This window comes from Diabrotica undecimpunctata, chromosome 7 (genome assembly GCF_040954645.1).
Source record: "Diabrotica undecimpunctata isolate CICGRU chromosome 7, icDiaUnde3, whole genome shotgun sequence".
NCBI lineage: Eukaryota > Metazoa > Arthropoda > Insecta > Coleoptera > Chrysomelidae > Diabrotica > Diabrotica undecimpunctata.
The window spans coordinates 149426848-149441842 of NC_092809.1; the positions used below are offsets into that span (position 1 = coordinate 149426848).

A 14995-nucleotide genomic window follows, 5' to 3' on the forward strand; every position below is an offset into this window, starting at 1 on the left:
TACTGCCACAGCGCTATTTGTACATACTTTCTGTCAAGCTTTAAAAGGGACAACATGTACTGCAAAAGGTGAATAGATAATTTTACTCAAATAAATTTTAGTTTGTTCATTTCTATAATCAAATTAGTCTAAATTGTCTAGGAGTATTCTCCCTATAATAACTCCAAGTATTGTACAAAGTATTTTCGGAAAAAGTAATATGAAAATTGTACCTTTTAAGATTACAAATAAATTTAAAATTATTACATTTACGAATGTCATTGACGAGAAAACTAGTCTTGTTTAATAAATAACACAGTTGTATAAAAAAAATTTAATAAATTATCCTGTACAATTGAGCTCCCTAAAAAATAAAATAAATATTTACATAATACTCTTTCTTATAATGGCGCTACAACCCATTGTGGGTCTTGGCCTGCTTAACAACGTTTTTCCATTCTACCCTCTCGGATACTTTCCTTCGCCACTGCCTAATGTTCATGGTTTTCAGATCTATTTACATAATACTAAGTTAACTATTAATCCAGACTCCTATTAATCCAGTCTAAATAAAATGGTAAATAAGTATTAACAGATGGCGCTGTGCCACATGTAACACTAGCAAATCCATACGAAATTATTCCAACTTGGTAGGTAACTAATTCGAGGTTTTCCATTCTTTGCATTAACATTGGACCGCCAGAATCACCCGCACATGTATCAACTCCATTACCAAGACCTACGCACATTTGTCCATCATTTAAAGTTACTCCGCGATTGTTACAGAGATCTTTATCCACTAATGGTAGTGTTGCTTTTAGTAACGTGGAACTATAATCACCTGAAACAAATAAATATATTTTTAGTATTTAACATATAAAGAGAAAGTAGGGTAGAACTTAAATGTTAGGGTAAATTGTTAGTTATTAAAAACAAATAGCAATATTGACAAAATAAAATTAGTAATAAGCTTTGGTGGAATGAGGACGTCGAAAATGCGGTAACAGAAATGAAAAGATTATACCATAAGTGGTTGAATACAAAAGATGACGCAGACAAAGACCGATACAATGAAATGAAGAAGAAAACTAGAAAGATAATTATGACCTCCAAAAATGAGATATGAGATAGAAGGTGCAGAGAGATAGAATCTTATATTGGAGGACGACAAATCACTGAGGCGTGGAAGTTTATAAACTCTGTTAAGAAGCCGACTAACGAGAAAGTGATTCTAAATCCCATAAATCTCGAGGATTGGACACATTATTACAAACATCTATTAAATGAGAACAGAGACGAATTTAAAGAAGATATGAATTCATCAAGAATCGAAATTCTGGGAGAGCATATTACCATAGATATCAACACAGTTCAAAAAGCTATAGCAGGGATGAAGAATGGGAAAGCAAGTGGACCAGAGGGAGTAACTACGGAATTAATAAAGAATGGCTCAGAGAAATTACACAGAATGATAACGGTGATATTTAACGAATACATTATTGGACATCCAACACCAGATGAATGGAAAACAGCATATATGACCCCAATATATAAAAAAGGTGACAGGAGAAATTGTAAAAACTATAAAGGGATATCGGTCACAAGTTCAATGAGTCGACTATACGGTCGAATACTACGGGACCTGATAGAGGAAGATTATCAATCGTCTGAAGACGAAGAACAAGGAGGATTTAGAGCAGGTCGTTCATGTACAATAACATCTGTTGTCTTAAACAAATTATAGAAAAGAAAATTGTGACAAATAGAGAGTTACATATGACTTTTGTAGATCTTGAGAAGGCATATGACACAGTCCCGCTAAATAAACTATGGGAAGTCCTGGGCACATCAAACATACATCAAACATTGGTTAGTGCTCTCAAAGATCTATATTATGGTTCAAACTCCTAAATGAAATTCGGAAACCTCTTAGCTGAAAAATTTGCAGTTACTAAGGGTCTCAGACAAGGATGTTGTATCTCTCCGACTCTATTTAAGATTTATATCTCTGCAGCTCTGAAACAATGGAAAAGGAAAGTCAAAGGAATGGGTATACAATTGAACGATCAGGATTACATATATACTTTACAGTTTACAGATGATCAGGTGATAATCTCAAATGACAAAGATGACATGGAATACATGCTTAGAAAACTAATTGAAGAATACCAGAAATGGGTTGTTTTAAATAAATTAACTAACCAAACAGAACTGCACAAGCACGTGATTATAACGATGTATTTACTACTGACACGACCGTTTGCAAGACAAGGATGCCAATTACATTTTCTGGCGCTGCTAAGTGAACATTCAGTCTTTCAGCCGTTTACGCGGGGACATGCACGGTTTTCTACCGATATAGGGTATTTAAGAACTGTAATAACTCGTGACACGCACTGTTTTCTTCCTTAGTTTAAATGTCCAAACATACATATTAACAAAACTTACTAGATGGCGTACTTAACTCAATTTAAGTTAATTTGTGACATTCGTGGTTTTCTTCATAGACCCTTCATTTCTGTTCCTCACAAAACCTTCTTTCTAGATAACTTATTTTTAAACTAAGTTATTTCTACTAACTATTCATTATCAGTGAGAAGCAGGAGAAAAAATTTTACGAAGAATTTATAGATCGTTTATTCCAACTAGGCTGGATCTTGGTTGTTTCTTTTATATAATCGCCTTAAATCGTTCTTTTGTATCTAGTCCAGTAAATAGTTCGGATATCGAGGAAAACAAAGCTTGGCCATGGATCGGACCTCAACAAACAATATTAACTACTAGGTATACTCAAGAAAACTTCCTTACTTTTACCAAACTGTTCATTAGCCTACAACTGCTCTTAGCCCTCTTGCAAACTATAGACTGCACTGATAAATTTCTTATTAAATGTAGTTTAATTAATAAAAAATATGAACATAATCCTAATTACATAGGACACACATAGTATAAGTCTGCTACGCCATTTCCTCAATATTGTAAAACAATTTCATTTTGTGATCAATAGAATAACATTTACTCAAAGTTCTAACCACAATAACAAAGTTAATTGTGCACTCACATATTTGAAAATGGTCATCAATACTTTGATTTTATCAAGAAAAAATTTAAGTTGCTTAGGCAAGTTTTTGTCACCTAAAGACTGGAACCATATCGAGCACTTCTGTTCTAATACAAAAAGTTTTCTCCTTCTTGCACCAATCTAATTCACTGCTTGCCTGTCACTGCTCTTAAGTCATGTACCCATCTCTTTGAAGGTCTTTCTACGTATCCAGCTGTTATGATCATATCTGGTTAGATGACGGACTCAGTACCATTTCATTCTTGTAGTTTTTTCACGATATCCGTGACCTTCGTGAGTAATGTTCGTGGTGTCAGCATTTCTTTCTTCGACCGAAACACAGCATTATTAAAATTTAATATTTTGCTTGCTTTTCCAAAGAGTTAAATGTGAAGTAGAAACATCACAATTATAAGAGATTTTCATTACTTAGTGGTACTAACGTAAAGAGTTATTAGAATATATAGTATGTGTCCTCCTTCTAATATCTTCGTTACTGATATGATCTTTTTTGGATACACCTCACGCTCTCCTTAGAAAATCCATTTCTACTACTTCTATTCTTTTTCTTTTTTCGTGATCTGCCAAACTTCTGCTTCATAAGTCATAATAGGCTCTACCAAGGTTCGATAGATTATCAATTTCGTTTCTTAGACCATAGTAGAGAGTTTAGAATGTTTACCGCTTATTTTCCCTGATGCGTTCTGTTTTCGATGTCACTTTTGGTAGTGCCTTCTTTACATATTATAGATCCGAGATATTTATATTTATTGCATGTTTTTGTGTTTCTAATTTCTAACTCTGGATCTTCTTCATCATCTCCTATTTTAACATACTCTGTCTTTGACATATTTATATTGAGGCTCCATTTTTCATACTCTTTTTTTAGTTTTCTAAATATGTAGTCCTTGTCTTCCTCATCATTCGCTACGACTACTTGATCATCTGCGAAAAATAAAGTTGTTAGATATTTACCACCGCCTATGTCTATTTCCATTCCGGATACTTATTTTCTCCACTGCTCTAGCGATGACTGAGTATATATTTTAAATAAGGTTGGAGATAGACAACATCCTTGTTTAAGCCCGTTTGTTATTGCAAATGATTCAGATATAAAGTTTCCTTCTTTAGTGACACTTCTTGCATTTTTGTATATATTTGCAATAGCATCAACATACTCATGATCTTCCTGCACGAAATCCATTTTGATCTTCTATGTCTTTGTATTCTGATTATATTTAAATTCCCAATTCTATTTAACATCTATGGTGAATGGATAATGCGGAAAGCTACTGAGGACTGGAACGGTGGCATCACCATTGGCGGGAAGAAGATTTGCAACTTGAGATATGCAGATGATACTACTATCCTCGCTAGTTCTGAAGCTGAATTGATTCACCTGCTACAACGGATAGAAGACGTAAGCTTAACGATGGGCCTTAAAATAAACAGAGATAAAACGAGAATCATGATAATTGACAGAGCTAACAACAATCAAAATCATCTGGTCATGATAAACAATATCGCTGTTGTAGATAAATTTGTGTACCTGGGCTCATTAATAACCAACAAAGGAGGCTGTACTGAAGAAATAAAGCGGCGGTCAGCAATCGCAAAAAGCGCTATGGCAAAATTAACAAAAATTTGGAAAAGCCATGAAATAACTACCGATACAAAAATGAGACTAGTAAGAAGTCTAGTTTTTCCAGTTTTTACTTATGCATCGGAATGCTGGACCCTTACTGAGAAAGACAAAAAGAACATAGATGTATTTGAGATGTACTGCTGGAGACGAATGCTGAGAATACCGTGGGTGGCCCGAAGAACAAATGAATCCATACTGGACCAGCTAAACATAAAGAAAAGACTAAGAACACAAATATCAGAACAAATAATAAGCTATTTTGGACATGTCCTTCGAAAAAATGGTCTTGAAAAACTTACCATCCAGGGAAAAGTAGAAGGCAAAAGAAATAGAGGTAGATCTCCCACACGATACACGGACCATATTGTTGCTACCATTGGCGCTCCAGTGTCAGAATGTGCTAGAATGGCAGAAGATAGAAAAACGTGGAGGAACATTGGGAAATTTAGCTAATAGCTTCATGATATCACGATACCTGCATCAGGTTAACGACTAAGAAGAAGAAGATTCTGATTCTATTCTTTCTTTCATTATTTGACCGTACAATCTCCCCACTGAGCTGATAACAGTTATTCCCCTATAATTAGAGCATTTGCGTTTATCTTCTTTCTTGAATATTGAGCTGATGTATCCAACATTCCAATCATCAGGGATATTTTGTCACTTTAAGCATTTGTTAAATAGTTGAACCAAGATCTTATGTAATATTTTTAGTCCAAACTTTACCAACTCAATTAGGATGTCTCCAGGTCCTGCTACTTTACCGTTTTTCGATCTTTTGAGGGCATCGCTTAACTCTCCGGTTGTTATCTCAATTATTTTTGTATGTTCGGATATTTCTTCCATTTGAATCTCTTGGAATTTACATCTATCCTCTTAGTAAGATCTCATAATGATGTTTCCACTGTTTCAGATCTATTAACTGTAAGTTAGATTTTTTTTCTTCCTTCCGGAGACACTTCATAACCTTCCACGATTGCCCAACTCTTGTTCCACCCCTATACCTATCCAACTCTGCACATCTTTGATCCCACATCTCATTTTTACTTTTCACTACTCTTTTTACATTTCGATTTAATTTTTTGTATATCTTGTAATCTTCCTCCCTTCTCATTGGCATCCATTTCCCTCAAGCAGTTTTCTTCTTGATATGGTGAAAATTGTTTTAAATTTTGTAGTAATTTTCAAAAAGCAAGAGCCGTAAGGTCTCATATCTCTTGTAGTACTGCTTATGCGGAGATTAATGCGTTACATACAGGCTTATTCTAGTTTAACTCGAAAGTTAAATCAATTTCGATTTTATACTACTATGTTGAACTTTTTGTTTTCTAATCAGAGTTTAAACCATCGAATAGTTGTCCTTCAACTTGTGAAAACTGTTTTAGTAAACTTACCGTTTGTAGCAACGCGTCCCCAACCAACTATTGTAACTAAATCATCTGTTTGGTAAGAGAAATCCTTGGATGGTAAACATATTGGTTTGATGAAGTCTAAAAATATAAATAGAATTAATTATTTTTAACAATACTCTACTACTTTAAAAATATAAACCGTAAATCAAACAAACATTCTATAAACTAAACGTAGTTATGCAAGAAGGACTCAACTCCAAAAATTGTGTTTTTCATGAGAGACATTTTCGCAAAGCTATCTATTGTAAATTACAGATACAACTTACAACCTTACTGAAAGTTTTACCGTATTTGAGAAAGATAGTATTTTTATTGTTGATACTGCAGAAAATGTTGGGGGTTACTATTGATTCTGATTTTAAGTACTATTATTTTGAGTACTATTGATCAAATATAATGTAAAAGTGTGCTTTAAAAATTTTTTGATTTGTTAACGGATGAATCCAATAACGATGTTCTCCTCGTTTAGTTCTCGCCCTAAGCAAAAGGCGATCACACAAGTAGTTTCGATATCATCCATCGGAAAATTGCTATAATTCAGCGATTTATAAATCGTAGTGAAGGCACGCTCTAGTTTTTCTATGACAGTGATTTTTTTGAAGTGGAGGGCTAGCGAAAGCTATAAATCCCACCGATTTCTAATTTTTGTCTTTATAATTTACTAAAAGCTGTCTTAAAATCTATTACAAAAAAATGTTTTGCTGCTTCGAGCTTACAAGTTAGAAGACGATAAAAAATGCCTATTAAAACATTTGTTACTGTCGCCAAAAAGTCCGTTAATAACCTTTGAAACAAATTGCCTATAAATTGGCGCATTTGAGCAGTAACATCCCATTCAATTTTCAACGTCGTAAGAGGGATAATCTCACTGCTATTCGCGATACTTATTTACTCAATAATATAAGCCTCAGAGACAAAATTCCTAACACCGAAATACGTCAAAGAACTAAAGTAACCGACATCATGGAAAAAATAACGACATTGAGATGGCAATGGGTAGCACATGTAGCAAGACAAGACACCAACAGATGGTCTCATAAAGTGACATTCTGGAGACCTCGAGAAACAAAAAGAAGCGTGGGAAGACCCAAAAAGAGATGGATAGACGATATAACAGCTGTAGCTGGAAAGCAATGGATGAAAATTGCAAAAGATAGGGAAGCGTGGAAACAATTGGAGGAGGCCTATGTCCAACAATGGATGAATAAAGGCTGAAGAAGAAGAAGATTTACTCAATTTACTTCAACACCGAATTGGTACCTTCTTCGAAAAATTTGATAAATCTGAGTCTTTCATAGTCAGCCACTTTAAAATCTTGGCTCTCATTTTACTAATAATTGTTAGTAGTGTACGCAACAGTGTATTAATTCTTCATCTTGTGGTGCCTATTGGTTACGGATGTTGGCTACTAGCATGGCAATTCTAACTTTATTGAACGCAGCTCGAAATAGTCCTGAAGTGGTCAACGAAAACCATTTTCGTAAGTTCTGGAGCCAAGATATTCTTCTTCTTCCTGGTCCCCTCTTTCCGTAGACCTCTGCCTGTAATATAAGTTGCAGCAGGTTATATCTATGATCGTTTCGCATTATATGTCCAAGATATTCTAGCTTGCGCTGTTTTACGGATCCGTCTATAACACCATATCTCAAACACCTCGAGTTTTTCGATGGATGCCTCGGTTAGTGTCCATGATTCAACCCCATAGAGCAGCACTGTAAACACGTAGCATCTCAATAAACAGATTTTCGTTTTTAAGGGTAGGTCTTGGCTCGGAAATATCTTGCTCATTCTGATAAATGCTGACCTGGCTTTTTCAATTATTTGTTGTATATCAACTGAGTGGTCCTATTGGTCATTTATGGTGGTTCCTGAATAGTAGTAACGGGGCACTTAGAGTATTTGTTGCTGATATACCAGTAATTGACTAGGTGGAATATGCTTCTTACTGCTAACCATATACTTTGTCTGCTTGATGTTAAAAATCAAGCCCGTATTTTTGACTGATTCTGCACAATTGTATTACTAGTGTCTGTAAACCTTCTAAACTGTCTGCAAAGAGGATGGTGTCGTCTGCATATCTGATGTTATTCAGGCGCTCACCATTTATGAGAATACCCACTTCGATATGCTCTAAGGCCTGGCTCATGACGTGTTCCGAATAGACGTTAAATAATAAGGGAGAGAGTATGCAGCCCTGTCGTACTCCTCTCTTTATTGCAACTTCTTCTATTAGTTGGTCTTTCACCCGAATGGTTGTTGATTGGTTGTAGTATATGTTCTTGATTACTCGAAGGTTTTTGTTTCCAGATCAGTTGCCTTTAGTATATCCATAAGCTTATCGTGCTTGATTCTGTCGAAAGCTTTCTGGTAGTCGATAAAGCTTTAAAATAATACCTGAACCGCGAACAAAGCTTCTGTTGTACCTAACGCATCCCTGAATCCAAACTGCGTTCGTGAGATCTGTGAGTCGCATTTCTGATAAATTCTACTGTGTATTATCTTTAAGAAGGTCTTAAGAATGTTTCTCATTAGACTAATAATACGATGCTCTTCGCATTTTTTTGCATTAGGTTTTTTAGGTATAGCAATAAATGTAGATTTTAAAAAGCTCTCTGGGATTTTTCCCAGGTCATAGATTTTATTGAACGTTGTCGTAAGCCATTTTACTCCTTCGTCTCCCATGATTTTTAGAAATTCTGAATGAAATTATTGTGAAGTATTTAATTTTACGCAAGTGTCATATTAAAATTTTAGAAGAAAAGTTCTCTGCAGTTCAAATCTAAATTAGAGTCTCAAAACCAAAAACATTTGTCAGCCTCTGTATTTAAAATTGCCGATAATTTAAATATTCTTTACCCATTTAAAAATTTATATTTTTAAAAACAAATTTGTAATAACAAATTATTATTTACCTGAAAATAAAACAACCCTATCTAGTTCAATTAAAGCTATATCATTTACAGCATTAACATTGTCGAATTCCTCATGCAAAATAAATCTATTAGGTGTATATATCATCGGTTGATCAGCACATATTAGATTAGAAGTTAAACAATCTAAATCCATTGAAGTGTCGTGTTCCCCCAAAATAATTCGGAACCTGAAAAGCAAAAAACATATTAATTACTATTAGTGGCAGTCCTGACTAAGAATAAGTTTAAAATATAAGAATTGAGAAAGTGAAATTTCCTACATCATGACTATCGCTCTAATTATAATCTGTTTTAATTAAAAGCAATTATATTTTCTTTCAATCAAAGAAAATAAAAGCAGTTTTTATTATCTTGGGACACTGGGCGAAATTCCATTGTAGAATAGTAGCCTTGTTCCTGTAAGCGGGGATCTACACTAATTCATTAATGGTCCCTAGCTATTCGTGGGAACAAATATGAATACTTATCAACATACTGTTACTATGAATGTGAGTCATACCGGGTCTCCGCTTATACCTGCTATTGGAACTTTTCAGATGAGGATCTAATAATATACCAGCGTTCCGATCTAAGCCAGCAGAAATTTCTAGATAAACAAATCAGGTATAAAACGGACGATTTGAGATTTAAAAGGACAGTCGAAAACAAGTGTCGATTAATAAATCGTTCTTGCGGCTATTTAAATTGAAACCGGTGTGAATGTTTTAAATAAATTATATAAGTGTAAATAAATTAATATCTAAGTGTTTTCTATGTAGATTAAATAAATAAATGTGGTTAAAAAAACTCATAAAGTGTAGAACATTTTATAGTAAATAAAGTCAATAAATAAATTTATAAAAACAGTTCAATACAATCAAACCACCGTGTTTAAATGCCAAAAACTCGATCACTGTAAAACAAACCTACTCAAAGTGCGTCAAAAAGATATGCCCTGACATCGCTATACGTAATGCTCGGTCACTCTCTACCGAAAAAAGATTCGAAGGAATGGAGGAAGAAATCTTAAACGTGAATTGAAATATTGTGGGTACCAGTGAAGTAAGAAACAAGTCTGATCACAATCCCATCAGGCTATTTATGGTACTACAAAATGGAAAAGGAATAGAAAGTCAGACGCGTCGGTTTCTTTATTTACAAAAAAATTTTGCCAACATAATTGTATCAATAAACCAAATCTCAACAAGAGTGCTTTAATTATAAAGATCATTCAAGTGTACTCCCTCACTACACGATATCCAAACGAAGAAGTCTACATAGCACGATCAAATATTCCTAAAATCAAGGAAAAAATAATGACAAATTTGGTACCTAACATGTACATCAATATTGGTGGGAAAGAAATAAAACTCTTAAGTTTTTAAAACTCTTCTTCTTCTTTGTCAACCATTTTCCATCCACTCCTGAATGTAGGTCTCTCCCAATTGCTTCCATCTTTCTCTATCTTGCGCCAATCTAATCCACTGTTTGCCTGCCACTGTTCTTATGTCATCTACCCATCTTTTTTGAGGTCTTCCGGTGCTTCTTGTTGTCGTCCTTGATCTCCATTCTAGAATTCTCCGTGTCCACCTGTTGTCATTATATCGGGCTACGTGACCTGCCCAGCGCCATTTCATTTTTGCAATTTCTTCCACAATATCTCTAATCTTCGTTTTACGTCTTATCTCGGTGTTTCTAATCTTGTCTCTTAGTGATATTCCAAAGCATGATTCGTTCCATTGCTCTTTGCGTTGTTTCTAATTTTTTAGCAGATTTTTTGGTAAGGGCTACTGTCTCCAAGCAGTAAGTACAAACTGGTAGTATGCATGTGTTATACACCTTTTTCTTTAAGTTTACAGGAATGGAGGTGTTTTTTAAGATATATGCTAATTTGCCGAAAGCGCCCCATGCCTGTTGTGTTCTTCTTTTAATTTCAGCATCTTGATTTGGTTTTCCTAGTTTGATAACATGACCTAGATATACATAATGTTCAACATTTTCTATGGTATGATTTTGTATTGTTATATTTGTCTGGTCTCGGCTCAGTATTTTTATTTTGCTGTAGTTCATTTTTAAGCCTACCGCTCCTGAAACTGCATTTAATTGTTGTAACATATCATTTAGTTCTTGGATATTATCGGCTATTAAAACTATGTCATTTGCGAATCGCAAGTGGTTTAAGTATGATCCGTCGACGTTGATACCCTTATTGTTCCATTCTAGTTTCTTAAAAATGTCTTCTAGAGCAAGGGTAAATAGTTTGGGAGAGATGGTGTCTCCTGTTGTTAGTGTATCTTGAATCTATACGTGCATTTTCTAGAGATTCAAGCACTGCCCATAATTCGATGGAATCGAATGCTTTATGGAAATCGACGAACGCCATATGAATTGGAACATTATACTCGGTGCATTTTTCTATCAGTGTTCTTACGGTGTGCAAGTGGTCTATGGTACTAAAATGTTTTCTGAATCCAGCCTGCTCGATAGGTTGATAGAAATCGAGCTTATGTGTTAGGCGGTTGGTTATGATTTTAGTAAGTAATTTATACAGATGTGAGAGCAAGGATATTGGTCGGTAATTCTCGATGTTTGCTTTGTCTCCTTTCATGAATAGTAAAATGACTTCGGAGTTGTACCATTCTTGAGGAATCTTTCCTTCATCAATTACTTTATTAAATAAAATATTTAATACCTGTTCTATTTTTCTTCCACCGATTTTCAACATTTCGACTGTAATTTTATCCTCTCCCGGACATTTATTCGTTTTTAGTTGATTTAGGGCCATTCTTATTTCATAGTCGGTTATGTCCGGTATTTCTTCTGAGCCGGTGTTAATTATTGTTCGTTCAGTACGTCGTTGTTGTGGTTGTGTATTTGCCGAGTATAATTTAGTGTAGAATTTTTCAATGGCCTCGCTTATTTCCTTTCTGTCTCGGACGGTGACGTTTTTCTCATTTTTTATTTCTATGATTTTTCTTGTCATTGTTGTTCTTCTAAAACTCTAGACGTGCAATTATGATTGGCAGGGATAATCAAATCCATGAATTGAGGAGAAGAATCAGTTTTAGGTGGACATCATACGGAAAACTGAGAGAAACTTTAAGTAAGCTGTTCACATGCCTGAAGAGAAAAATATGTAATCAATGCGACCTTCCAGTGTTGGCATACGAAGTGGAAGCACTAACCATAACCAAATCCTCAGCTACCAAACAGGTGTTTCATGTTAGGAATAACTATGCGAGACAAAACAGGAAGGAAAGATCTTAAGAAAAACCAAGATGACTGACGTCATAGAAAGCTTATCCAGACTAAAATGGAGATGGACAAGATAGATAGCTAGACTGATAGATGAGCGATAGACAAATAGGTTATTAGTTAATTGTTTATTATATATTATTGGGATGGAGATTAAGGAAAGAAAAGAAAAGCGTCGGTCGACCACGTACACGATGGGCTGACGATTTAAAAAGGCTAAATAAAAACTAAATGAAAGCTGCTCAAGATAGATAGATATGTTTAGCAGTGGACTTCTGAGGCTAAATGATAATACATGAAGTTTCAGACGTAAGAAGAATATCACGAGGAATGGGACAGGGATGTACATTATCGCCACTACTGTTAACAGTCTATAATGATCACATTTGCCAGCAAGTTTTTGAACGCAAATAAAACAATAATCCTCAATGGGGAAGTAACGAATAACATTAGATATGCAGATAATATTGCGCTGGTGACAAAAATATCGGAACAGCTTCAACCTTCAGTAAAGAATATGAATATTACATGCGATAACTATGCTATAAAAAAAAACTAAGTACATATATGATATTTACTAAAATTCAAATTCATCATAAAAATATTATAGAAACACCACCATTCAAATGGAAAATGTTTGGAATTTGTTTTAAGAATATTTTTTTTTTTTTATTGTATAATGGCTTTGGCATAGCCAATTAGCCAGTTTTAAGAATATATTAAAATAAATAAATTTCACAAAAATGCTGTTTTTTTTTTAATTTAATAAAAATCGTCATTAAAGGGTTAAATACTTATATTATTATTAATATACTGTGCGGATTTAGCATATTAGAAGACACTTGATTTAATTAGCCTTCCGTCGGCATAACAAAGTTCGGTCGGAGTAACCATTTATTCTACACGGCAAGTCTTAGAGTCCTAGATTTCAACGGGATATAATGCAGACTTGGTCAGATAGAAAGTATAGAAATGGATTCTCTTTAAGCTTATATTTTATAATATAAAAAATAACTACTAAAAACTGCTCAGGAAAATCGTTATTAGGCTCCGTAAGTACTGAAAATATAAAGCGAGTGGGCAGCAAGTGGGACCGAGAGAGTCACAAATGTCGAGGTCTTGAGAAGAATGAATAAAGAAAAGGAAGTGATATTTACGATCAAAAAACGAAAACTGCAATACTTGGGACACATTACAAGAGGCAAAAGATATGAACTCGAATAATTATGCAAGGGAAAATAGCAGGAAAAAGGTCCATGGGAAGAAGACGAAACTCCTGGCTAAAGAATCTACGGGAATGGTATAGCTGTAGCAGCAACGAATTGTTTCGGTCAGCAGTTTCGAAAATACGTATAGCCCTGATGATCGCCAACCTTCGGAACGAAGATGGCACTTGAAGAAGAAGAAGGGCATGAATAGCGCAGCGAAGACAAATTTTTAATTTTCGTATCTGTTGACCCAAATAAAACTCGAATCAAGCACTAAAATCCATTTAAATCCACAAACAGAAATATCTGGTATACGTAAAAAATGATTTGTTGTTAAAATTATTCATTTTATGTCTCATATTTAGCTTATACTATCATAATAAAAAAAATTAACTTAGGTGAATTATATTATGAATAACTTACAATTGCAATTTCCTCGGTCTGAGTGTGTGATTGTCTACACAGTGGCCAGCCGTTAGAACATATCTTTCGGAAATAAGGGTACCCCCACATCCATTAACAATTCGATTTCTGCCCCTGTATTGCAGGAGTGCCATCCACGGATATTCTCCTAATTCAGCAGGGGTACCTCCGACGATCTTTTGACTCCTCTGAATTTGGCTATTTCTTCCGCATGCCATGGGTTGGTTATTTCTTGAGACTGGTATATAGTTATCAGGGAAATCTGAAGGATGTAAAATATCTATGTCATCTTGGGGATTGTTATTAGACCAAGAAGGCTGGACAGGATATGAACGTGGATAATATGGATTATGGTTGTAAGATCCAGGAGAATTCCAACTGCTTGGTTTTCTTCTGTAAAATCGACTGGTCGGACTCAATGATAACCTCTCAGAAACACTGTATTTGGGGTAAAAGCTGTTTGGATTATTACTATAAACATTATTGTTTTCAATTACAGCTCCCCTTTTTATTCTTTGTATACTTTTAAAATAGTTTTTATTTATGGGCTCACTGAATGTTTTAAAATTAAATGTATGATATTCTTTTGATCTATTAATTGCCATACTAAGCCAGCTGGGACAGCATGTAACAATTTTATTTTGTGTAACACATCTGTGTTTAGTATAATCGGTGATATTTGGAAACAATTTGAATACAGTTTTGCAGTCTGTTGTTGTCAATTTGGATCCTAAAAGATATATTAAGATTTAGATTAGTGATAAAAAAAAAAATACAGTAGTAAATAATAGAATAATTCATTACAAAATAAATCATATATAGACGATGTTTGTATAATATATTTAATTAAAAAAAAATTTACATAGACGATGAATCTGTTGCCCATTTTGTTCTAATTTTTATATATAATTGTTTAGTTCTAATTTTACATATATCATCGTAACACCTAACTCAACCATATCAACCTAGATTTATCGGAAAAGAAGGTAAGGTAAGATGGGGCAAGTGCGAACGAAAAAATTCATAGTTAATATTCATTTAACTACAAAAATTGCCTCTTTCAAATTAAGATTTTTTTAAACTTTTGTCGTATAATTGTG

At 34.3% G+C, this 14995-nt stretch overlaps 1 protein-coding gene across 1 annotated transcript in view; it reads right to left on the reverse strand.

Moving 5' to 3' along the window:
* Nucleotides 1-298: 298 nt before the first annotated feature.
* LOC140446673 (uncharacterized) overlaps nt 299-14995 on the reverse strand; it is a 110091-nt gene continuing 95394 nt past the window's right edge. The window contains exons 10-13 of the mRNA XM_072539266.1: nt 13896-14625; nt 9010-9197; nt 6080-6175; nt 299-820 (exon numbers count right to left, since the gene is read on the reverse strand). Coding sequence (XP_072395367.1) covers nt 519-820; nt 6080-6175; nt 9010-9197; nt 13896-14625 — 1316 coding nt within the window. The 3' untranslated portion in view covers nt 299-518. The remainder of the gene's footprint in view (nt 821-6079; nt 6176-9009; nt 9198-13895; nt 14626-14995) is intronic.